The sequence below is a fragment of the Syngnathus scovelli genome, chromosome 2 (assembly GCF_024217435.2).
Source record: "Syngnathus scovelli strain Florida chromosome 2, RoL_Ssco_1.2, whole genome shotgun sequence".
Taxonomy (NCBI): domain Eukaryota; kingdom Metazoa; phylum Chordata; class Actinopteri; order Syngnathiformes; family Syngnathidae; genus Syngnathus; species Syngnathus scovelli.
In genome coordinates, this window is record NC_090848.1 from 28,331,224 (window position 1) to 28,356,415 (window position 25,192).

At 48.9% G+C, this 25,192-nt stretch overlaps 1 protein-coding gene across 7 annotated transcripts in view; it reads left to right on the forward strand.

Moving 5' to 3' along the window:
- Positions 1 to 25,192, forward strand: part of lama5 (laminin, alpha 5) — a 463,481-nt gene that overhangs the window by 162,894 nt on the left and 275,395 nt on the right. For all 7 annotated transcript variants that reach the window (XM_049753597.2, XM_049753598.2, XM_049753599.2 and 4 more), the window contains 4 exons: positions 21,886 to 21,947; positions 24,616 to 24,715; positions 24,900 to 24,952; positions 25,052 to 25,157. In XM_049753597.2, the coding sequence (XP_049609554.1) occupies positions 21,886 to 21,947; positions 24,616 to 24,715; positions 24,900 to 24,952; positions 25,052 to 25,157 (321 nt within the window). The remainder of the gene's footprint in view (positions 1 to 21,885; positions 21,948 to 24,615; positions 24,716 to 24,899; positions 24,953 to 25,051; positions 25,158 to 25,192) is intronic.

Sequence of the window (25,192 nt, forward strand, 5' to 3'; positions counted from 1 at the left end):
ACAGTTTTCAGTGTTAAAAGTGTAAATGAATTTTCGGCAAGAGCCGCGATGGAAGTAGGGGGGTTGGTGTCGAAGGGCAAAGTCTCGCAGTGCGTTGACCATCTCGCCGGAAGGAGGAAGCCCGGGAACGAGCCGGTGAAGCTCGGCTGGCGTGTAATGGAGAACCATGACAGACGCTGAGAAGTGGCAGATCCCGGAGATGAGTGGAGTCGTTTGCTGCAGCCGAAAGCCAGATGGTGAAGAAGGGGGCAGGCAGCCGCAGCAGGCAGCCGCAGCAGGCAGCCGCAGCAGGCAGCTGCAGTAGCGCCGGCGATGCGGGGCCGCCAAGGCGCCCACACGGGTCCAGGTAGCGTGGATGGCTCCCACGCCAAGCCCCACGACACCGGCAAGTCCAGCCAGCACACAGGGGTTTTTGAAGCTGTAGGTGGAGGTTTTTTGGTGGGTAATCCAGTTTGAGATCGAGGTAGAGGTCGGAGCAGCGAGAAGCGGCAGCCAGGTGTGCCAGCGTCCTCACGCATGCTCAGTCCAATTGCGTAGTCAAGGTCTTTGGCCCGCATTGTTTCTTTTGGGGGCAAAAAGTAAATACATAAAGCTGTGTATGAATGGGTGGTTTACTCAATTCCTCGAATCGTTACCATTGTAAATGAACCTGTAAATATGTAACTATATCCTTTGCTGTCTGCAGATAGGTTGATAGACTTAGACTTAGACTCAACTTTATTAATCCCTTGGGATTACTCCTTCAGGGAAATTCTGTGTCCAGTAGCAGTAAAATACAAAATATACAAAAAAAATATAAGAGATAAAAATACAGAAATATGCAGAAATATATACAGTGCAAAAATTAGCAAATGAAATGTAAAAAAGGCAAAAAGATAAATTAGGTAAGAAAATTGAGGGAGGTAAAAACACTACACAGTAGTTGCCATGTATTATTGCCATGTATTATTATTGGACAGTGTGAAAAAAGTAATTGCACAAATGATGACAAATGTAGTAAATAGGATGGAATGGGAAATATTGCACATTGTACATTGATGTGAATGTGTACAGTTATTACAAGTATCTCCATGTCCCTGTTCATGTCCATGTCACCTCCTCCCCCCCAGTGAGGAGTTGAACAGCTTGATGGCTTGGGGGACAAAGGAGTTCTTCAGTCTGTTTGTCCTACATTTGGGGAGGAGCAGTCTCCCACTGAGCCGGCTCCTCTGATTAGTGATGACAGTGTGCAGAGGGTGACTGACATTGTCTATAATGTCCAACAGTTTTTTCAGTGTCCTTGCCTCTGCCACTGTCTCCAGTGAGTCCAGCTTCGTGCCGATCACAGAGCCGGCTCGCCTGACCAGTTTGTCCAGTCTGGAGGTGTCCTTCTTGGATGTGCTGCTGCCCCAGCACACCACGGTGTAAAACAGGACACTGGCAACCACAGACTGGTAGAACATCTCCAAGAGTTTGTTGCAGATGTTAAAAGAACGTAGTCTCCTCAGGAAGTACATCCTGCTCTGTGTCTTCCTGTGAAGGTGGTTGGTGTGAGTTGACCAGTCCAGTTTTTTATCCAGCCACACCCCAAGGTACTTGTAGGAGTCCACAGCCTCCACCTCAGCCCCCTCCAACAGTACGGGCCTAGGCTTGGGTCTGTTCCTCCCAAAGTCTATGACCAGCTCCTTGGTCTTGGAGATGTTGAGCTCCAGTTGGTTGGCACGTCACCAGGTGGCGAAATCCCCCACCAGGCTCCTATACTCCTCCTCTCTGTTGTCCCTGATACACCCGACAATGGCTGTGTCATCCGCGTACTTCTGTATGTGACACAGCTCAGAGTTGTAACAGAAGTCTGAGGTGTACAGGGTGAAGAGTACAGGGGCCAGCGCTGTGCCCTGTGGGGCTCCAGTGCTGCTGACCACAGTGTCAGAGATGGTGTCTTTTAGTCTGACGTACTGTGGCCTGTCTGTGAGGTAGCTGGAGATCCAGGTTACCATGTATGGGTCCACTCCCATCCTGCCCAGTTTGTCTCTGAGCAGGGGGGGGGCTGGATGGTGTTGAACGCACTGGAGAAGTCTAGGAACAGAATCCTCGCTGTGGCGCTTCCCTTATCCAGGTGGGAGTGAAGTCGGTGCAGTAGGTGGAGGATGGCGTCCTCCACTCCAACATCTGGCTGATATGCAAACTGCAGGCAGTCCTGAGCATGTCGCACTTGAGGTCTGAGGAGACTGAGGAAGAGCCGCTCCAATGTCTTCATCAGGTGTGAAGTGAGTGCCACCGGCCGAAAGTCATTCAGTTCACTGGGCCGGGTCTTTTTAGGAACCGGCGTGATGCAGGATGTCTTCCATAGTGTAGGCACTATCCCCAGCTGCAGGCTATGGTTGAAGATCCGTTGAAGTGGTTCCCCCAGTTCAGCAGCGCAGGTTTTCAGTAGTCTGGGACACACCTTGTCCGGGCCTGGTGCTTTCCTGGGTCGAAGTTTCCTCAGCTGTCCTCTGACCTGGTCTGCTGTGATGTAAGGCAGAGCTTGTGTTGGCGTGGGGAGGCTGGAGGAGGAGAGTGGTGGTGCTGTGGTATCTGGGGTGGGGGGGCAGGAGGAGGAGGGTGGGGGTTCTGTGGTGTTTCGGGGGTGGTGTGCTGTGGTATCTGGGGTGGGGGGGCAGGAGGAGGGGGGTGGGGGTGCTGTGTTGTTTCGGGGGTGGTGTGTTGTGGAGGGAAGGAGAGATGGCTGCAGTAGCGGTGGGGGGGTCATGGGCCGATCAAACCTATTGAAGAAGTTGTTCAGCTTGTTCGCCCTCTCCATTGTCCCTTCAACGACCCTGGTCTTGGTGTTGTGGCCCGTGATAGTCCTCACACCTTCCCAGACGGCCCTCATGTTGTTTTCCTTCAGCTTCTGCTCCACCTTTGTCCTGTAGGTGTCTTTGGCTTCCCTCACACAGTGTTTCACCTCCTGCTGTGCTGCCTTCATGGCCTCCCTGTCTCTGCTCCTGAAGGCGGCTTTCTTCCTGTTCAGGACGGCTTTGACCTCCCGTGTTACCCAAGGCTTGTTATTCGGGTAGTAGCGGACTGTCTTAACAGGAGAGACCACATCCATGTAGAAGTTCAGGTAGTCCGTCAGGCAGTGTGTCAACCCCTCTATGTCCTCACGGTGTGGATCGATCAGCACATCCCAGTCTGTGGTGTTAAAACAGTCTCTCAGGACACTTTCCATCTCCGGGGTTCACTTCCTGATGGTGCGGGTTGCAACGGGCTGTTTTTTGACCAGGGGGATGTACTCTGGTTGTAGGTGGATCAGGTTGTGGTCTGACTTCCCCAGTGGGGGGCGCGGTGTGGCCTTGTACGCATCCCTTACATTGACATACATGAGGTCTATTGTCCTGTTGTTTCTTGTGGGGCAGTCAACAGCCTGATGGAAAACGGGCAGAGTAGAGTCCAAGGTTGCATGATTAAAGTCTCCAGAGATTATTACAAAAGCATTGGGGTGCTGAGTCGTTAGCCTGGCTGTGACAGTGTGTATAGTCTCACAGGCAGTGGCTGCGTCCGCGCTCGGAGGGATGTAAACACAGATGGTAATCACGTGACTGAACTCCCTCGGCAGGTAGTATGGCCGCAAGCTAACAGCTAGCAGCTCAAGGTCCCGGCAGCACAACACAGTCTTTACAGAAACATGTCCCGGGTTACACCAGCGATGGTTCACATACACGACCAGACCCCCACCTTTCCGTTTTCCACTAGCTTTGGCGTCTCTGTCGGCTCTCACCATAGTGAATCCCTGCAGGTCCACGTGAGCATCTGGTACGAGGTGGTTTAGCCATGTCTCCGTAAAGATGAGCAAGCTGCTTTCCCTGTAGGTCCGCTGGTTGTTCAGTGCCGTCAGCTCGTCGATCTTGTTGGACAGGGAGTTCACATTCCCCATGATTACGGAAGGAATCGATGGTTTATATCTCCTCCGGTTCTCCGATTGCCTAGCTTTCAGCTTAGCACCGGCTTTGCAGCCCCGGTACTTCCTCCTCAGCTCCACCGGGATGTCGTGTCGTAGTCCGGCTTGCCCCATTATTCTCAGCGACAACAGTTCCTCCTTCGAGTATGTGAGCAAACCGGCTCCGCGTTGCATGATGATGATAAAAAGAAGTGTCCACTAACTCTGAAAAGCAGTGAATAAATAAAGAAAGCAAGAGCTTAAAAGTCAAGAGCTGACCAGTTAGAAGAACAAAGAAAAATAGACAAAATAAATAATCCGAAAGGTCGAAACAAGTCGAAAAATAGTCAAAAACTAGAGAGCTACTGGAAAAGTTGCCGTCTCCTACAGCGCCGGAAGTTGTATGATATTGCAAATGAGAATCTATTGTCAATTGCACTACCAGAAAACTTAAAGATTAAAATAATAATACATTAAATACAAATGAACAATATTATGAAAGTTGAATGTTTTTTTTATTAGATGTATTAAGTTTGTTTTATTATTGTTATTGTATTAATGAGAAGGGTGATAATGGTGTTTCGACTGCAGTAGACAGGCCAGTTTGCATCATGTCAGATTTTTCATCCAAACTAAATCATTCTCCATATTAACTTTTTTATTTCAACTTCATATCACAAAATAATAATCCATAGTATTTCACTGTGAGTGGGCGGCGCGGAAGCGTAGTAGTGTGTAGAGTTTGTACGAAGTAGACAGCTCTCACCAGTAGTCCGTGTTTTTTTTTTTTTTTTTTTTTTTGCTTTCCCCTTCCAGCGTCTCTGATTTTAGCGTCGCCTTAGTCCTTGGTGTGCGGACATTTGAATGAGGAAGAGTCTGTGTCTCTGATTATCTTGCAAATGAACACCTGTGTGCGCGTAAACTGGGAAGGAACGAGGGAGACACGCTCGCAACCGCTCATGAGCGCTGGCTCATGTGCGCGTTCCCGTTTGGACGAGTTTCATTTATTATTGAGTTTATGACACAATGCTTCGCATCATCATCATCAGATCTCTTGCTCAGCGATGGGGGTGCCGCCATGCGTAGAGCCGATCAGTTTAGTTAGTCTTCGCCAGTTGGTTCGGTCCAGTGCTAGGGGCTCAGCTTCAGCTAGCGACAGGCCCAGGTGATGTAGGTCCATGGTGACGGCATCGATCCATCGAGTGCGGGGGGCACTGCGGCGTCATTTCCAGCTGGCAATTTTTGGTTGGAAATTGAGGATAGCGTGAGTCAGGTGTTCAGGGGGGAGTCTTTTGACATGGCCATACCAGCGCAGCCGACGTTGTGCTGCCAGGTGGAATGCTAGGGGCTGTTGGGTGCGTTCTCTCAGCACAGAGTTGGGGACTTTATCTGTCCATTTTATCCCCTCTATAGTGCGCAATGCTCTGGTGTCAAAGCCATCGATTCTGGCAGCCTGGGTCTTGTTGAGAGGCCAGGTTTCTGCTCCGTAAAGGAGTATGGACAAGACTGAGGAGTTATATATCCTGAGTTTGGTCTCTCTTTATATGGAGTGATGTCTCCACAGTGGTTTCCAGAGTGTTTTCATGGTAGTGGCTGCCAGAGCACGTCTCCGATTTATTTCTGGTAGCATGTTGCTGTTGCTGGTGATTGTGGAGCCAAGGTAGGTAAAGGATGTTACAAAATGGACTTCTTCTCCATTGATATGCAGCGACGGAAGGAATGGGCCTCCTATGTGCATCAGTTTTGTTTTGGGCCAGCTGACCTTCAGACCCAGCTTGTTGGCTTCCTCTTGGTAGATTTCCAAGGCTTCTTTCAACTGATCAGGGGTGGAGCAAAACAGCGTGGTGTCATCTGCGTATTCCAGATCAGTGAGGCTATAACTGCCTAGTTTAACCTCTGGAATATGGGCACATATCCGTTCCATCAAATGGTCAATGATAGTTAAAAAGGTCTGGTGCAGCGACACATCCCTGTCTCACACCGCTGTTGATTGAGAACCAGGTGGAGTTGGTACTGTTGACACGCACACAGCTTTCGGCATCACTGTAGAGCTGTTGAAAGAGGGTGATGATTTTTCTTGGTGCTCTGAGGATGGTGAGAATCTTCCAGAGGGAGGTGTGGTCCACAGTGTCAAAAGCCGCCTTGAGATCAAGAAAGGCAATATAGAGGTGTCTGTGTTAGCGGAACTCATGTACCTTCTCTATGATGAGGCGGAGGGCAGAGACTTGGTCTGTTGCGGAGCGGTTTGGCATGAAGCCCGCCTGTTGGGGGCATCTTTTGCTTCTAACGGCCGTGTTAGAATAGGCCTCTTTGGCACATGTGATTAGCTAGGTAGCTTGAGCTATGCCGTTATATCGCTGTAACCCTTCTCTTGCTTCATTAGCTTTCTCTTCTCTATGACACTCTTTGTACATGTGTAGAAGTCGCTCTCAGTTAAGACTACAAGGTCACACATTATCACACAGGCTAGGCAGAGTCGCCTCCTTGCAGGAAGGCAGCCCAGAGTAGTATAAGAGCAGGAACCTTGGCGCTGGGAGATAGACCTTCTTCGGCATCTCGCAGAAAGGGCTCCACAGCTGTGCATCGATCATTCGGGCATACATTAAATAGTTAAACTGTGAAGGCTGCCTCTTGGTAATTACTGATAGCATATCGAGCATTAAAGATAAAGAACTGGGAACCAACCTAACAGATGGTGCCGTGACCCGTGGTCTTGTGCTCGCTGATCCTGTTTTTCGACATCATGCCATCACGGTAATAGGTGACCAGAGTGGTTAACAGTCCGGCATTTCCCTTACATCGTCCAATGTCAAACCTCCAAGTTATAGGGTTATATAATTAACAAACAGCAAGACAGGTAAACTTAAAATTTATTATTGGTGAAATTCGTGGACTGGATTCCCATTATAATTTCTAATTTTATTAAATGACAGATTTGCTGAAATTTAAGGAAAAATATATTGTTCATTACTAATTGAAGAGTAAAACAAGTGGAGTTTCTCATTATCTGAATTTAGAGAATAAAAACATAAAACAAAGTCTTCGGAAAATTGTAAACGTTTGACAATGTGGACGTGATATTTTTGGTTTATTTTTCTTTTTTAACATTTGTTTGCGTGTTTTTTATATGTATGTATAGTATATTTTCTGATGTTAATTTTTACTGTGCTATAATACGACTCCCGCATTGGAGTTTAAGTGTTGGGGTCTGTCGTATAAATTAAAATCATGCTCTGGTGTGTCTAACTCGTTTACTGACATGTTGGAAAAGTGGTTCGGTAAGTGATAAGGGGTAGTCACTAGTGTAAATTTTCTGGTAGGCTGGTCTTGGGAGAGTTTGTGTTTTGTGGTTGTTGCTGTGTTCCTTGCATTAGGGTCTTGATCATTGGACCTGTCGAGCGTGCAGTGGGGAATCATGGAGTAGTATAAGAGCAGGAACCTTGGCGCTGGGAGTTAGACCTTCTTCGGCATCTCGCAGAAAGGACTCCACAGCTGTGCATCGATCATTCTGGCATACATTAAACAGTTAAACTGTGAGGCTACCTCTTGGTAATTACTGTTAGCATATCAAGCATTAAAGATAAAGAACTGGGAACCAACCTAACAGGGCCCGGGTGAGAAGTATGCGGGTGAGGATCTTTCCTGGGATAGAGAGAAGTGTAATGCCTCTGCAGTTGTTACAGACCATTTTATCACCCTTATCAAAGTCAAAGTCAAAGTCAGCTTTATTGTCAATTTCTCCACATGCCAAAGACACACAAAGAAACCGAAATTTCGTTCCCCCCTATCCCACGGTGACAAGACATGGCTCACAACAGAGCTCACAACTTATGTTTCCAGAAGGGGAGACTGATGCCTCTGGTCTTGTCTTCTAGGGGGTGCTCCGTAATCCATACATGATTGATGATATGGGTGAGCCAGTCAATGATGTTGTCACCACCCGCTTTCATAATTTCCGCTGTGATGTTACCGATACCCGGGGCTCTGTCATTTGGAAGAGTAGCCAGGGCTTGCGAGACTTCTTCTTTTGTGATGGAGTCTGTGCTGCAGTTGTAATTTGCACTGGCATTTACGGATGATATGGTGAGAGCGTTGTCCGTTTGGGGCAACAGATCACTGAAATGCTCCTTCCAGCGGCTGATACAGTCGACCTCGGAGTTCAGTATGTTGCCCTGCGCGTCCTTTACCAGGATTGCCTTCTGTTGGGGGCCTGTTTTTACTCGCCTCAGGGTCCGATACACTTGGGTGAAGTTATTGTTTTCTGTAGCAGACTCCAGGCATTCTGCTTCTCCTTGCCAGAATTTCTCCCTGTCTGCCTGTATTGCTGTGTTTCGTATACTATTCAGCCGACAATATTCTGTCATATCGCCCCTGAGATGTGGGGCCTGCCCCCGTGGGGCCTGCTGGCCTGCCCTGAACCATTCTTCGTCGGGCCCCTCGCCTGAGACCATTTTTTCATGGGAGGCCCTACCAGGAGCTGAAAGCTCCAGACAACATAACTCTCAGGGTCATAGGGACACGCAAATCCCTCCACCACGATAAGGTGATGGTTCCCGGAGAGGGCAATGCTTCGGGCCAGTCTAAATTTAGACGCAGGCCGGATATGGCCCACGGGCTGGACTTAAGACATGCCTGGTGTAACGTCACCGAATGTGCCGTTTTGTTTTCACGGTGCCTGTTACCGTGAGTCCACTTCGACAGTTACAGACCATGTAGGGGAAATTCCATTTGATGCTTCTGAAAAGCGAAAATCCTCTTTCTACTGAAAAAAATCCCGCTTCCTGCTAATGTAGCAGGATGACATAAAAAAGTGGCCAGCGACAATGTACAGTTGCACGTTTGCAATATTTCTGAACTCTGTCGCTTCAGATGCTGGGACAATGACTGTACAGTCAACGAAGCCCAGCCAGCAGTCGTTGACAGCCTTTTTTACTTCACTGCTAGTTATAATAATAATAATAATAATAATAATAATAATAAATTGCATATATATTGCACTTTACATTTCATAGAATTCCAAAGTGCTACAGAAATGCTTTTTTTAAAAAAGAAATATCTTAAGACTGTTTTTAAAAGTGTCAACCAACTGTGGTGCTCTCAGGTGGATTGGGAGGGCATTCCACAGTTCGGGGGAGACAGAGCAGAAAGCTCGGTCTCTCATGGAGCGGAGGTTTGTTTTGGAAGTTTAGAGGAGGTATATGTTTCTCTTTCGTGTAACGTCAGAGTTCCAACTTGGTGTCGTGGAGCCACGCCAGCATCTCTGGTCCCAAGTCAAAGAGGCCGGCCTCCAAGGGTGGTCTATGTAGGGGGCAGGTGTTGATGTGGTTGGCTGTCTGCTCGGGGTCACCACACTTACATGCCGCACTGTCTGCCAGTCCACACTGCCGCATCGACGTGTTGAAGCGCCCAACACTAGTTCTTAAACGGTTCAGTGTGGTCCACTGCTGGCGAGGTAGTTCGTCTCCTCCTATGGCACCGTCTCCTGGTTCCCAGATGTAACGGTGCATGAGGGAGGGACCAGCTGCCTCCCACTCCTGCTTCCAAGCTGCTTCCAGCCAAGCATCTCTGGAGATGTCCTCAGTTGAAAAAAAAGTTAAAGTCCCAATGATTGTCACACACACAACTGGGTGCGGTGAAATTTGTCTCTGGATTTAACCCATCCCCGAAGGGAGCAGTGAGCAGCAGCGGTGCCGCACCCGGGAATCATTTGGTGATCTAACCCCCCAATTCCAACCCTTTATGCTGAGAGCCAAGCAGGGAGGCAATGGGTCCCATTTTTTATAGTCTATGGTATGACCCGGCCGGGGTTTCAACCCACAACCTTCCAGTCTCAGGGTGGACACTCCACCACTAGGCCACTGAGGGATGGAACTGAGCATCTCTTGTGCTACCATGTTGTAGGGGTGGCGCGCCTTTAGTCTGCTTGGTGGAGCTGGAGTTGTTGTGGTGCTGTGCAGGATGTGCCAGTTGTTATTTTTTGCCTTCCTGGCGAAAACGAGGGTGGCAGCCTCTCGACGAAGGTTGGCCGGCGCTATTCCCGCAAGGATAGGCAAGAGGGACACAGGGGTGGGCTTCAGGCATCCTGTTATAGTTCAGAGGGCGCTGTTAATTGCCACATCTACCTTTTTGGCATGGGGGCTTCTGTTCCAAACTGGGGCACAGTACTGTGCTGCAGAGAAGACCAGGGCTTGAGTTGATATCCGCAAGGTCTTAGCAAAGGCTCCCCACGTTGTTCCAGCAAGGCGGCGGATCACTGCAACCCTGGATGTCACTTTTGCCTTCAGTTCTTCAAGGTGTTGTTTGAAGGGTAGGGATCCAGACGCACGCCAAGGTACTTCGGGGCTTGTTGAACCTTGCTTCCTTGGTGCTGAGATGGTATGATGCAGCAACAGTCTTTACAACGCTGAGCTAGGGTCGCCACTTTTGAAGCTATGCTACGCATTTCTTCATTCAGGGCGTCTTCCGTTTGATGTTTGATGGGCGGAGACTCCGTGTGGAAGACTGGAGAGTGACCAGTTCCTTAAGGTAAGGGGGGTGCGTTGCCGTGGATGCATTGATGAGTTAACAGGGATATTTTATATTCAGTCCGAAAGGAAATGGGAAGCCAGTGTAGTGATTGGAGGATGGGTGTGATATAATCATATTTGCATACTCTCATCAGGATCCTAGCGGTGTTGTTTTGGATATATTGGAGCTTTTGAAGGCTCTCGCCAGTGATCTCGATGAGAAGTGTATTGCAGTAATCGAGCCTGGAGGAGACAAAGGCGTGGACGAGTTTTTCCGCATCCTGCAGTGACAGGGTGGGGCGGAGTTTGGCTATGTTTCTGAGATGAAACAATTATGTTTTGCAGATGTGTTTGATGTGGGCCTCGTAATTGAGGTGGGGGTCCATTCGCACGCCAAGGTTGGTAACGACGGACGACAGCGGGATGCCCTGACCAAAAAAAGTGATAGGTATTGGGGATGATTTGACCTAGTGTGGAGTGCCGATGAGAATGGCTTCTGTTTTGCAGCTGTTTAATTGCAGGAAGTTTTCTTTCATCAACACCTCTATTTCCTCCAGGCAGATGGTGAGTGCAGTGGAGGTTGAATGAGGTGTTTGGTCCAGTTTTATGTAGAGCTGTGTGTCATCAGCATAGCAATGGTAGGAAAAACCATGCTTGCTGATGGCTCGGCCGAGGGGTAACATGTACAGGGTGAACAGGGTGAGACCGAGTACAGATCCTTGGGGGACACCACAGGTGACAGGCTGAGTCCGGGACTTTGCACCTCCCAAGGATACGCACTCGGTTAGTTCGGAGAGGTAGGATATGAACCAGGCCAGAGCGGTGTTGCCGAGTCCGATGGCGGAGTGAAGGCAGTTTATGACGATGGTCTGGTCGATGGTATCAAAGGCAGCTGTGAGGTCCAGGAGGATGAGGAGGGAGAGAGAGTTGGCATCGGCTGCCATAAGAATGTCGTTTGTGACCCTGACCAAGGCTGTTTTGTTGCTGTGTGCGGGGCGAAAACCAGACTGAAATTTTTCGCCGAGGTTATTGCTGCTGAGATGATGTTGTTAATTGGGTGGCGATGATTTTCTCCAGGACCTTGGAGAGAAACGGGAGGTTGGAAATTTGTCTGTAGTTTGCGTGGGTGTCTGGGTCTAGAGATGGTTTCTTGAGACGAGGAGTAATGATGGCTGATTTCAGGGCTGACAGAACATGACCAGACAGTAGGGAGAGTTTAATAGTTTTGGTGATCAGGGGGCGTATGGCTTGAATGTTCAGTTTAACAAGGGTTATGGGAAGGGGGTCCAGACCACAGGTGGAAGGTTTCACGCGACTGATGGTTTTCTCATCTTCATGCTGTGTAGTTGGGGTAAAGCAGTACAGAGGCTGGGGCGGTCCAGGCTGTGGGCTGGCAGTCAGAACGGATGGAGTGGGGGCAGCAGAGAAGGAAGAGCGAATATTATCCACTTTCGTTCTGAAGAACGAAAGGAAGTTGTTGCATTGTTCAGTTGTTGTTGTTCTGTTTGTGGGAGTTTGTGTTTTCAGGAAGTGATTAATTGTTGAGGAAAGCTGCTTCGAGTTGCCGGGACTGTTTTTGATGATATTTGAGTAGACTTTTGCTTGTGCCCTCTGAGGGACTTAGAGTGGGCTTTTTGATGGTCCCTGTAGGCCATTTTGTAGACTGTAAATCCCAAGGCAATGAACCGTCGCTCCAGGACACGTCCAGCAGCCTTCATTCTCCGCGGCTCGCTGGTGAACCAGGGAGCTAATAGAGAAAATGAGACAGTTCTAGTTTGTAATGGGGCATGGGTGTCCAGAACACTGCTCAGGGATGTTGTAGAATGCCACTGATTCAGGAGCAGATGAATGGGTGGCAGAGGAGAGATGATTAGTTAGGGTGTCCGGGTTTATGCGTTTGAGGTTTCTGAAATGTATTTGCCGTTTTAGTTTGGGAGGAGGGGTAAGGCAGAGTCATGGCAATTACCTTGTGGTCAGACACTCCCATGTCATAGGCATCTAGGTTGCTGACCTGGGTGGTGATGTCGGTGATGACCAAGTCGAATGTGTGGTCCTTCATATGAGTAGGAACATGGACATGTGAACAGATGGATGGTATGTTGTGATCGGTTCCAGAGTATACAAACTTACGGTGATTGTTTTTGTGTATATATCGTGGACGGGAGAAAAGACCAAGTTTTTTGATAACTGAAGCAGGCTGGAATTTCGTGATTTCTCAACTCCATTTAGCGGGGGATGGAATATTTCGCCGGTCGGAGGAATGCAGAACTTTTTGACTGTTATGTTAGCCAGGCTAACCGGGATGCATTGGCGGGGGCTGTTCGCAGGCAGCCGGCTGGATGTGGAGGTTTATTGTGGTCCTGGCGACAGTGGCCTGGCTGCTTTAGCCTGCGAGTAGTGCTTTGAAGAGCCGGACAGCATCCTGTGGGAACTTGGAGGTGATCTAAGCTCCGGAGGAGAGTAGAGGACTGGAACCAGCTGATAATGCAGGAGGACAGGTAGGCAAAGAATGGCTTGCTGTTGCTGGTGGCCACAAGTTGCAGAAAGTTGCTAAAGAGCAGCAAACAAAAACCTCTAATTTACTAACTTTAATACTGATTAAAAGTTTAAAAAGAAAAGGACTAAAATTAAGCTAACTCCGGTGGAGAAGCGGCGAACATTTAGCGCCTGCATCCTCTCCAACCAAATCTCACAAGGCCCCGTGCTTCCTTTTGCCATTTATGCATTTATCCCTTTGCCTGTTATCAAGTTACGACAGCCATCAAAGGAATTTTGCATACTTGTTGGATGCCGCCGCAGTGGAGTGAAGATGCTAAAGCATATCCCAGCTGACATCTGGCATAAAGCAGACTACACTCTGAACTGATTGCCAGCCAGTGGCAGAGCACTACACCGCAGGTCAATCCGGATTTTTAGGTGATTATTTTTTGTGGAAACGTTCACATTCGTATCAACTCTTTGTATTCTAGCAACGAGAATACTCATCATTCACATTAATGATGTAGGAGCCATCGACAAGTATTATTGTCAACGTGTTTTTATTTTATTAATGGGTAGATAAGACTCCTGGCCACCTCTCCATTTAAAATCCATTCTATAGAGCATTGTAGTGGTTAACTCCGACCACTTGATAGCAGAGTTGCTCTTGCTGGTTCATAGAGAGGTGACGTAAACTGTAAGCCCAACCCAAATCAAGTCAAGTCAAGTTTATTAATATAGCCCTAAATCACAGACAAGTCACATGTGCAAAATTGACAATTATTCTCAACAAATGGGAGAACAATGTAGAATGAAAAGGGCGAAACGGAAGCGGTCGACTTTTAAGTAGTTTACAATTGAGCATACTATTGCTCTTCGTGAGTGCGATAGAGCAAAACGATGCAGCAAATTTAGAGGAGATGTTAAAGTTAAACTTAAAGTTAAAGTCCCAATGATCGTCACACACGCATCTGGGTGTGGTGAAATTTGTCCTCTGCATTTAACCCAAACCCGTGTGATTTTGATCGATCCCCTGGGGGAGAGGGGAGCAGTGAGCAGCAGCGGTGCTGCGCTTGGGAATCATTTGGTGATCTAACCCCCCAATTCCAACCCTTAATGTTGAGTGCCAAGCAGGGAGGCAATGGGTCCCATTTTTATAGTCTTCAGAATCAGAATCAGAAAACCTTTATTGTCATTCTACATAGTACAATGAAATTGGAGGCCTCCATGAGAGGTAGATAAAAGTACAAGTCATGTTATAAATAGATACAAATAAATAACCAACAGAAGAAGAAGGATGCCCCGGTGTCCCCGTCCTTAGGAGCACCACACACTAAGGAAGGATACAGTAAGGAACATAATCAAGTAAATGAATAATAGGAAAGCAAATGAATAATAGGAAACAGTAGTGCGGATAAAGTGCGGTAGTAGTGCATGGAGGAAAGTGTCATCAGTGCCGGTTGGAGTTGAGGGCGGCGATGGCTTTGGGAAAGAAACTGTTTTTGAGTCTGTTTGTCCTGGTCTTCATTTGCCCGTAGCGCCTTCCAGAGGGCAACAGGTCAAACAGGGCGGAGCCAGGGTGGGAGCTGTCCGCTGAGATGGCCTTAGCTCTGCTGAGGCAGCGGGCAGTGTAAATGTCCATAAGGGAGGGGAGAGGGCGGCCAATGATCCTCTGAGCTGCCTTCACCACTCTCTGCAGCTTCTCCCTGTCAGCGGCGGTGGAGCTGCCGAACCATACTGTGATGCAGTAGGTCAGCAGACTCTCGATGGAAGAGCGGTAGTAGGTCATCAACAGGTCGGTGTTGAGGTTGTACCTCCTGAGGACTCTCAGGAAATGTAACCGTTGCTGGGCCTTCTTGACGATGGTGGTGATGTTTTCTGACCAGGAGATCCGGTCAGAGATGTGGACGCCCAGGTACTTGACGCTGTGGACCCTCTCCACCTGCTCGCCGTTGATGAAGAGGGAAGCTGGCTCAGGGCTATGCCTTCTGAAGTCTATGATGATTTCGTTAGTCTTCTTGGTGTTCAGAGCGAGATTGTTCTCTGAGCACCAGTCAGCCAGCTTCAGGACCTCCTCTCTGTAGGCTGCCTCATCGCCCTTGGGGATGAGACCGACCACAGTGGTATCGTCGGCGAACTTGACAATCCGGTTGTGGTTGTGAGCCGGTCTGCAATCATGAGTGTAGAGGCAGAAGAGGAGGGGGCTCAACACACAGCCCTGTGGGGAGCCGATGCTCAGCGTACGGGTGGAGGAGAGGTGGGGGCCAACTCTCACAGCCTGGGGTCGGTTGGTCAGAAAGTCATTAATCCAGGCACATGTGAGAGAGGGGAGTCCGAGAGTGTCCAGCTTTGTGGTGAGTCTGTCCGGGAGGATGGTGTTGAATGCCGAACTGTAGTCCACAAAGAGCATCCGGACATAGCTCTGCTGCTGCTCCAGGTGGTTCACCGCATAGTGGATGGCTACGGCGATGGCGTTCTCTGTGGATCTGTTGGGCTGGTATGCAAACTGGTGGGAGTTAAGGTGTGGGGAGACAATCTTTGATGTGCTGAAGAACCAGCCTCTCAAAGCACTTCATGATCACCGGAGTGAGGACCACTGATCGGTAATCATTCAGGCTGGAGATGGCCGACTTCTTCGGCACAGGGATGATGGTTGAGGTTTTCAGGCAGGGTGGGACGGTTGCTTGGGCCAGGGAGCGGTTGAAGATCGTGGTGAAGGTGGGGGCGAGCTCCTCAGCGCATGCCCTCAGCACCTTGCCGGGGACTCCGTCTGGGCCTGCGGCCTTTCTGGGATTCACTGCAAGGAGCACCTTTCCGACCTTGTGCTCCTGAACAGTGAGTGGAGTGATGTCAGAGCTGGGTGGGGGAGGGGGCAGGGCTGGGACAGGGGAGTGCTGCTGGGATGTTCCAAACCGAGCAAAGAAGCTGTTTAGGTCCTCTGCCAGCTGTGCGCCTTGGTCTTCGATTTGAGCGGCACTGCCCCTGTAGTTGGTGATCTCCTGGATGCCCTGCCACACCTTACGGCCGTTGTTGCTGGACAGGTAGGACTCGATGCGTTGTCCGCTTTTGCCCGTTTGACTTTGGTATGAACCGGCCAGGGTTTGAACCCACAACCTTCCAGTCTCAGGGCGGACGCTCTACCACTAGGCCACTGAGCTGGTTGTCTGTGAGTATGTGACAGACTGCTTCAAAAGCCACCGCCGGTTTGGGCATACATGTAGTGAGTGGCAATTGGAGTTTTGGAACATGGCAAAACGGAAGTGATTGGCTTTCAAGCAGCTTACAATCGAGCAAACTATTGCTCTTCGTGAATGTGAAAGAGCAAAACGATGGAGCAAATTTAGAGGAGATGGCTGTGACTATGTGAATCCAAGCTATTTTCAAATGGTGATAACTGAAGAACAGTATAAGTTAGAATCCATCCATCCCGGCGTTCCCAGGCCAGCTGAGAGACATCGTGTCTCCAGCGCGTCCTGGGTCGTCCCCGGGGGTCTCCTGCTGATGTGACATCCCCCCTGGATAGACCTTACCAGGGAGGCTGAAGAGTGTGATTCCTCTGTTGTTGGAACACACCCTCTGGTCCCCCATCCTAAAAAGGGGGACCACCACCCAAGTCTGCCAATCCAGATGCACCGTCCACACAATGTTGTAGAGGCGTGTCAGCCAGGACAGCCCCACAACATCCAGAGCCTTTAGGAAACTCAACTCCACCCCCTAACCGTAACCTTGATAGGACGCTTTCTTCAGCTTGACGACTTTCTTAACAGCTGGTGTCCACCATCGGGTTAGTGAGTTGCCGCCACGACAGGCGCTGACCACCTTACGGCCACAGATCCAGTCGGCCGCCTCAACAATCGAGGCACGGAACATGGTCCACTCAAACTCAATGTCCCCCTCCTCCCTTTGGATGTTGGAAAAGCTCTGCCAGAGGAGGGAGTTGAAGCTCTTTCTGACGGGACATTTCCAGCAGACTCTCACAGTACATTTGTGTCTACCAGGTCGGACTGGCACCTTCCCCCACCATTGGAGCCAACCCACCACCAGGTGGTGATCAGTTGACAGCTCTGCCCCGAGTGTCCAAAACATGTGACCGCAAATCCAATGACACAAGTACAAAGTCGATAATCGAACTGTGGCCTCGGGTGTTCTGGTGCCAGGTGCACACATGGACACCCTTATGTTTGAACGTGGTGTTCATTATGGACAATTCATGTTGAGCACAGAAGTCCAGTAATAGAACACCGCTCAGGTTCTGATCGTTAGGATCCTCCTAATCACTCCCTTCCAGGTCTCACTGTCATTGCCCATGTGAGCATCGAAGTCACCCAGCAGAATGATCCAGAAGGAGCGCTCTCCGGCACTTCTTCTACCCGAAGGCGGAGGGAGGCTACCCTCTCGTTCACCGGACTGAACCCCAATGTGAGGTGCCCAGCCGGGGGGCAATAAGTATACCCACAACTGCTCGGCGCCTCTTTCCATGGGCAACTCAAGAGTGGAAGAGAGTCCAGCCCCTCTCAAGAGGACGTACCAGAACTGAACTGTGTGTGGACTATGTCTAGTCAGAACTTTTCTGCCTCGCACACCAGCTCAGGCTCCTTTCCTGCCGGAGAGGTGATATTCCATGTCCCAAGAGCCAGCTTCTATAGCCGGGGATGGGACTGCCAAGGTCCCAGCCTTTGGCCTTCGCCCAGCTCACATCATTTTTTTAATTAAAGGAGGGAGTGTAATCTTTCCTTTAACACCATCATTGTATATATAGCAATAGGACACAATATTCTGTATTCAAAGAGTTAAAGGGAGCGTAAACCGAGGATGGTTCATTTTTCACTAACTAGCCCAGGTTATGTATTTTTTCATCAGGAATGATGTCACAGAAGGAAGAGATAACAATTTCCCCATTGTACAGAGAAAAACGTCCAAAAACAGTTGGCACCAACATTTACATGGACATCTCCACTTATGATGACTTCAACATATTACAAGGATTAGCCTCTCCTTGGCTGATTTAAGAGTAAGAAATGAGCAGCCTCTCTGGAGCCAAAGTGCCCTGTCACGTCTGTCTGTTTCCTTTCACTAGTCACCAACATACACAATCACGACGCGTTCCGAGAGGCTTTATGTAAGCAGAATTGTTCATACGTCGTCATATAATTGAAATTGGTAAGGGTTCTTTTGGTTTACATTTCCCTTGAAGTCCAGGTATGGGGTACTACTTCTGCCGCCTATCCGAAAAGGAGGCCACTCTCAGCTGAAGGGTGGACCTCCTCGCTGAAAGTCTGGTGCCGGGAATCTTTCTAACATCAACTGCCCCAAAAATCAATGACAAGTAGCCTGAGCACAATGCAGGGAGTACGTATAAGTAAAAAAGACAATGCATAATAATTAAATGTGGAAATTAAGGCAATTTAAAAAGTGACACATATCATTGAAAGCTAACTTTTTTGCTTTTAAAATAAATTTCTTCTATATGTGGAGTTTTCAGGGGTGTAGAAAAGTGTAATACATCCCTCCAGGTGCTGCAGAAATACTTATATAGCCGATGCTCAGCGTACGGGTGGAGGAGAGGCGGGAGGCAACTCTCACAGCCTGGAGTCGGTTGGTCAGAAAGTCATTAATCCAGGCACATGTGAGAGAGGTGAGTCCGAGAGTGTCCAGCTTTGTGGTGAGTCTGTCCGGGAGGATGGTGTTGAATGCCGAACTGTAATCCACAAAGAGCATCCGGACATAGCTCTGCTGCTGCTCCAGGTGGTTCACCGCACAATGGAGGGCTACGGCGATGGCGTCCTCTGTGGATCTGTTGGTCCGATATGCAAACTGGTGGGGGTCGAGGTGTGGGGGAAGATAATCCTTGATGTGCTGAAGAACCAGCCTCTCAAAGCACTTCATGATCACCGGAGTGAGGGCCACTGGTCGGTAATCGTTCAGGCTAGAGATGGCTGACTTCTTCGGCACTGGGATGATGGTTGAGGTTTTCAGGCAGGGCGGGACGGTTGCTAGGGCCAGGGAGCGGTTGAAGATCGTGGTGAAGGTGGGGCGAGCTCCTCAGCGCATGCCCTCAGCACCTTGCCGGGGACCCCATCCGGGCCTGCGGCCTTTCTGGGATTCACTGCAAGGAGCACCTTTCTGACCTTGTGCTCCTGAACAGTGAGTGGAGTGATGTCAGAGCTGGGTGGGGGAGGGGGCAGGGCAGGGACAGGGGAGTGCTGCTGGGATGTTCCAAACCGAGCAAAGAAGCTGTTTAGCTCCTCTGCCAGCTGTGCGCCTTGGTCTTCGACTTGAGCGGCACTGCCCCTGAAGTTGGTGATCTCCTGGATGCCCTGCCACACCTTACGGCCGTTGTTGCTGGACAGGTGGGACTCGATGCGTTGTCTGTGGTCCGCTTTCGCCCGTTTGACTCCTCTCCTCAGCTCAGCTCTGGCAGCGCTGTACAGAGCTCTGTCTCCTGACCTGAAGGCGGTGTCGCGGGCTCTGAGGAGAGAGCGGACCTGGCTGCACATCCAGGGTTTCTGGTTAGGGAAGACCCGGATGGTTTTGGTCACAGTCACATTGCTGGCGCAGAACTGGATGTAGCCTAGAACTGTGTCTGTGTGTGTCCCCAGCTCCTGGTGGTCGAACAGGTCCCAGTCTGTCCGTTGAAAACAGTCTTTGAGTTTGTGGAGTGCATCCTCAGGCCAGGAGGTGATGGTCCTTATGGTGGGTCTGAGTTTGCGTCTGAGGGGGGTGTAGGCAGGGAAGAGCAGGAGGGACAGATGGTCTGATTGCCCGAGGTGGGGGAGGGGGATAGCTCTGTATGCATGTTTGATGTTGGTGTAGACATGGTCCAAGGTGTTCTCACCCCGTGAAGCACACTTTACGTGCTGGTGGAAATTCGGCAGTACAGTCTTTAAGTTGGCCTTGTTAAAATCCCCCGCTACAATGTGGAAGCCATCAGGGTGAGCCCGTTGTTGTTCACTCACAGCTCTCAGCAGGAGAGAGAGTGCCGTGCTTACGTCAGCGTCGGGTGGAATGTAAACAGCAATGACGATAACAACAGCTAGCTCCCTCGGGAGGAAAAAAGGCCGGCACCTGACTGCCATGTACTCGAGGTCCGGACAGCAGTGGCTGCCTACGATGGTCGCATTGTTGCACCAGTTATCGTGCACATACATACAAAGCCCCCCACCTCTGCGTTTACCGGAGTCCAATGTTCTGTCCGCGCGTAGCAGGGAGCGGCTTGCTAGCTGCATGCTAGCATCGGGGATATCCGGGCGCAGCCAGGTTTCGGTTATAATAATCACACAACAGTCCCGGACGTAGTGGTTTCCCGTGAGCTGTAGATCCAGGTCATCCATTTTATGCAGCAGGGATCTGGCGTTGGAGAAAAACAGGCTCGGGAGAGGCGGCTTGTGCGGTTGTTTACGTAGCCTTAGCATTAGGCCAGACCGACGGCCTCGCTTTTGCTTCCTCTCTCTTCTTCGCCTGCGTCGCCTCCCAGACCCGACAACAATCCACGGAGACCCCGGCGGTCTCGCAATCTCGTCTGGGATGTTGTGCTTGCGGTGAAAGTCACTTGAAATAGGTATCCGTGCTTGGTATCCAATGTCCGTGAGTGAGTGGAAAGTGTACTTGGGATTCCCAGTACAGAGTGTGCCAAAGAGTGAAAATAAAAACATATAGGCAAGGAAAAAAGAGCACTGGCGTGGAGAGCCGTAAGCCGCTGCGTCCGTGCGCGCCGCCATCGTCAACGAGCTGTGTGCTCTGTTTTGACTTCTTGTGGGTTTATTTTGAGTAGTTGTGTTAGGTTCAAAATCAGCAAAAGGATCAGCAGACAAAACCAGTGAGGCAGAATGTTGAGTCTTTTCTCGCGAGGAGTGCATTCAGACTTACAGCAATCCGACTACACTAAAATCTGTTTACACTCCCCACTCTTTTTATTTGGAATGCCCTACCTACAATGTGAGACTAGCCCCTGATAGGTGGGGGGGAAAGCCTGGGCTTTGTCTCATGAGAGAAGAAACGAGATTCTATGTGAAACTAGAAGTCACAGACAGGATGCCATGAGAAACGAAAAGAGTGCAAGGACAAAATGCTATGTGAAACAAAGAAGTCATGTGAAAAGAGTGTAAAGACAAAATGACATGTGCAGACATCAACAAAATAGATTGAGCTATCAACAACTTTCTTGGATTCCCAGAGGTGTAGAAGGTCAGGAAGCTCCAGACAGCATTGTTTGACTTGTTGTGGACTGGTGGACGTCTGCAAGGCGAAACAGCAAGCATTCTGTGCAATAACTTTATTAATAAGTACTCATTAGGGAACGCATGATAACATATATATACAATTTATCTAACAATTTGTGTCAAATGAATTGCATTCTTTAGGTTCTCGCTAGTGCTAGTATTAGCTTACTTAATAACTTGACTGCAGTGCTTGTTTACAAGACGTTCATAAATATTGAGAGGAGATTTATTTTATTATGTGTTATGCATGGACAAGGCTTCTGCCATTGATATATTTTAATCAATCAAAATGTTTGCGGTACAAGTAAAGCTACCTCGGCTAAAAAACTACAAATATGTCGATCAGAAAAAGAGGCGCACATCTTGCGGACTGAAGGTTGTGGTGTGTGAAGTATCTCATTTGCATTTAAAGACACCGCACCAAAATGGCTTGCTCTCAGCCGCATCTCAGAACAAGTAGAAAAGATGTACCTGTGATGGTATCAAAACAAGGAATTCAGACAAAAAGCATCGCTGTTCCACTTTATATAGCCCACATCTGAATGAGTAAAACAGTAGAATTTATTACCGTGATACATGGGCCTTAAGAAAAAAAAACACACACTTTTGCATTTGTTACAGCAGGAAAGTTTTGTGATGAAATCATTATTAAAAGATGAACACTTTAAAAATCCAGTGAAATGCGCTATGATAATTTGAATGGTTAAAACTCATGAGCGTGCATGTGTGTGTGTGTATGTGTGTGTGTGTGTGTCTGTGTGCGTGTGCGCGTGTGTGTTTCCAGCTGGCAAATGTCATCCTGCAGGTTCCATTGCAGCTTCCGTTGATGTTGTTTCTTCTCCTGTGGTGAGTTTTTAAGTTTTTTTAGGTGCAATATAGATTGAATTGTTTTGATTTGCTTTTGAGAGAGAGAGAGAGAGAGAGAGAGAGAGAGAGAGAGAGAGAGAGAGAGAGAGAGAAAGAGAGAGAGAAATTCTCGTCAACCTCATTTTACACTTATGTAGGGTCACGTAGACAACAGCTTGAACAAGGAAGTCCAGACTTCCCTCTCATCTGCCACTTCTAGCTCTTCCAAAGGTAACGCATGGCAGTAACCCAGAGAGACAGTCTGGGAGACAATCTCTCAAGTGTGTCCTGGGACGTCCCCAGGTTCTCCTGTCGGTGAACATGGTGTTTGTTATAGACGATCCATCTCAAGCACATAAGTCCAATAACAGAACACCACTCAACACTCACTCAAGGTCTCACTGTCATTGCCTACATGATCATTGAAGTCACCTAACAGAAAGATGGAGTCCTCAGAAGGAGCACTCTCCAGCATTCCTTCTAAGGACAAAAAGTGGGTACTCTGGGCTGCTGCTTGGTGCATAGGCACAAACAGTCAAGACTCGTAGAGGCTAATCTCATGTCCACTGGGGTGAACCTCAACATAAAGGTGCCAAGCCTGGGAGCAAATTGTATGCCCACAACTGCTCAGACGTGGGCAACTCCAAAGTAGAAGAGTTTCCAAATCACCTCGCAAAGGACTGGTACCAGAGCCCAAGCTGTGTGTGAAGGCGAGCCTGACTACAGTGATCCGTCGTTTTTTGTTGGAGATGCATTCCAGAACCACCCACCAAAAACTAAATTCCTTAAAGTAGAAACAATATATATGTACATTATTTAGAAATTTAAACACCACTGTGTTGGAATTTTCAACATGTAGTGGTTGTTGTTAGCCGCGAGAGGGCATGGGTGTATTGTAAGTCAATTAGAAGTATGGTTTACCTTGCAAAGCAATGCAAAGTCCATCTTCTGTAATGACACACTACACTAACCGGGAGACATCATGCGTAACGAAACCAAAGAGAGTCATGGTTGCGCAAAAATCTCCTGTTGCATTGTGGTACAATACACAATATTAGTTTTTTTAAACCCTCCCCCATACTTTTATGCAAGATGAACCTTACCCATTCCCTTAATAACTATTGACACACTGTTCTGTGCGTGTATTGTACTTTTACAGTAAATAAAAGAACAAACACGTAATATTTTCACGTGTCCTGACTCCTTCTGCACCAGTTGGTGCTTCCTTCCTCACGCGTGGCCGGATGCCGCCTCCTGTGCTTGGACTCTGTCACGTCCGCAGTGATGCAAATTGCTCAGAGGGACGCCCCGCACTATCAGCGCTCATTCCCTCTGTCCCGACTCTTGGAGGGCAGTGCTTTTTTCCTACGTGCGCGACAGCCAGCCACACTTGTTTTCAGTGAAGCACGTTGCTCAGAGGCACGCCCCGCGCCATGAGCGCTCATTGTCTCTGTCCCAACTCTTTCTCCCCGGCGGTGCATTTTTCCTTCGTGCGTGGCTGTGTTACATCTCCACTCTCGCCCTATGGGCTGGCCAACACACTCGCTACGCTAGACCTCGGGGGCACGCGTCACCAATACGGTACAGCGGGTGCTAATCGGCACTGATCGCCACCACCTGTCCCGTCTTACCCGCTGATTAAGGTGTGTATACAGACACGGTCAGTCCTCGCCATTTCATCTGCTTTGTTACACGCACGCTTGCCATCTGGTTCCCGTTTGCCTGATCCGCTGTGTCGCGGTACAACTGGCTGGTTGTCAGCCTTGACACATGCAAGCCTTCCACCTGATTCCTGTTTGCCTGATCCGCTGTGTAACTAGATGCCACCACGACACGAGCTCGCTGACCGGCTCGTCAGTTGCTTCGTGGAACCGGTCTGCTGGTATTCTAGCCTCCCTTTTTCCTCTTTTTGCATTCCCTAAATAAACAGTCCGTGTTGCACATGGTTGTCCTGCCTCGTTTGTGACAGGCTGGCTGCCGCTCAGCTATCAGCGTGTATTCAAACGCCATTGTCCCGTTACTTATAAACCCGCGTTGTTTGTGTCAGGCTGGCTGCCACGCTTCTCGCGCTTGTACGCGGTGATGCACATTGCTCAGAGGCACGCCCCGCGCTATCAGTGTGTATTCCGCCATTCTCCTGTTACTTAGTATAAACCTGCGAAGTAGCATATTCCCAGAGTTGAAACGTGACGTGGTAAGGATCACTGTACAGTCAACCGCTCTGTTTTGCAGACCAGCTTGGGCTTCTTCCCTGCCAGAGAGGTGACATTCAATGTTTTAAGAGCTAGTTTTAGCCTCAGATCAAATGACCAAGGGAAAACCAAGTCTTTTTATTTTTGTCATACTAGGAGGTAATTTGAGCCAAAACCCCTCACCTAGAATCTGTTCGTCATAAAATTCAAAATACTCAGGATTGTTATCAAACTTCTTCAGAGCTGGCTGATGAGATGATTATTTGATTGAGGTAGGGAGACATGAACAATGGCCCTCCATTACCGCATGCCAGCTGTAAAGCAATTAGAATAACTGTTAGAGCAATAAGAAGGCAATATCATCAAGGCAATGATCATATCAGTCATAGTCTTGTTAAAGTAAGTTGTCGTACTTTACAATTTGACCCTTGATATGATAAAAGGAAGCTCCTTGCCTTTTCATTTCATTCCCTTAGGGCTATTGCGCATGTCGTGATGGTGTTGAGGGCATGGCATGTGACCGCTGTAAACCTCTGTACTGGAACTTGTCCCCCAACATTTTTGATGGATGCACTAGTAAGATTTTCTGATCCATTCGTACACTTCAAGTCCAACTCGTTCCCGCGACTGACTAGTGTGTGTGTGTGTGTGTGTGTGTGTGTGTGTGTGTGTGTGTGTGTGTGTGTGTGTGTGTGCGTGTGTGCGTGTGTGCGTGTGTGTCTGCGTGTGCGTGCGTGCGTGCGTGTGACTTCCCGCGCAGAGTGTGAGTGTAACATCGCTGGAACGCTGAGCGGTGTTGCAGAGTGTGCACAGGTGAGGAAGTCTTGATTGCTGCAAGGTTGCTGTTATTCTTGTGCAACATTTTTTCCTGTTTTTTTTTTTTTTTTCAATTTCCCAATTATACAACTGCAGGACAGTGGTCAGTGTCACTGCAAGCCAAATTCTTGCAGTAACACCTGCACCACCTGCAAAGATGGCTTCTACAACCTGCAGGAGTACCAGTACTTTGGCTGCCAAGGTGAGTCATACTTCTGCTTTAGAAGCTGGGTTTTC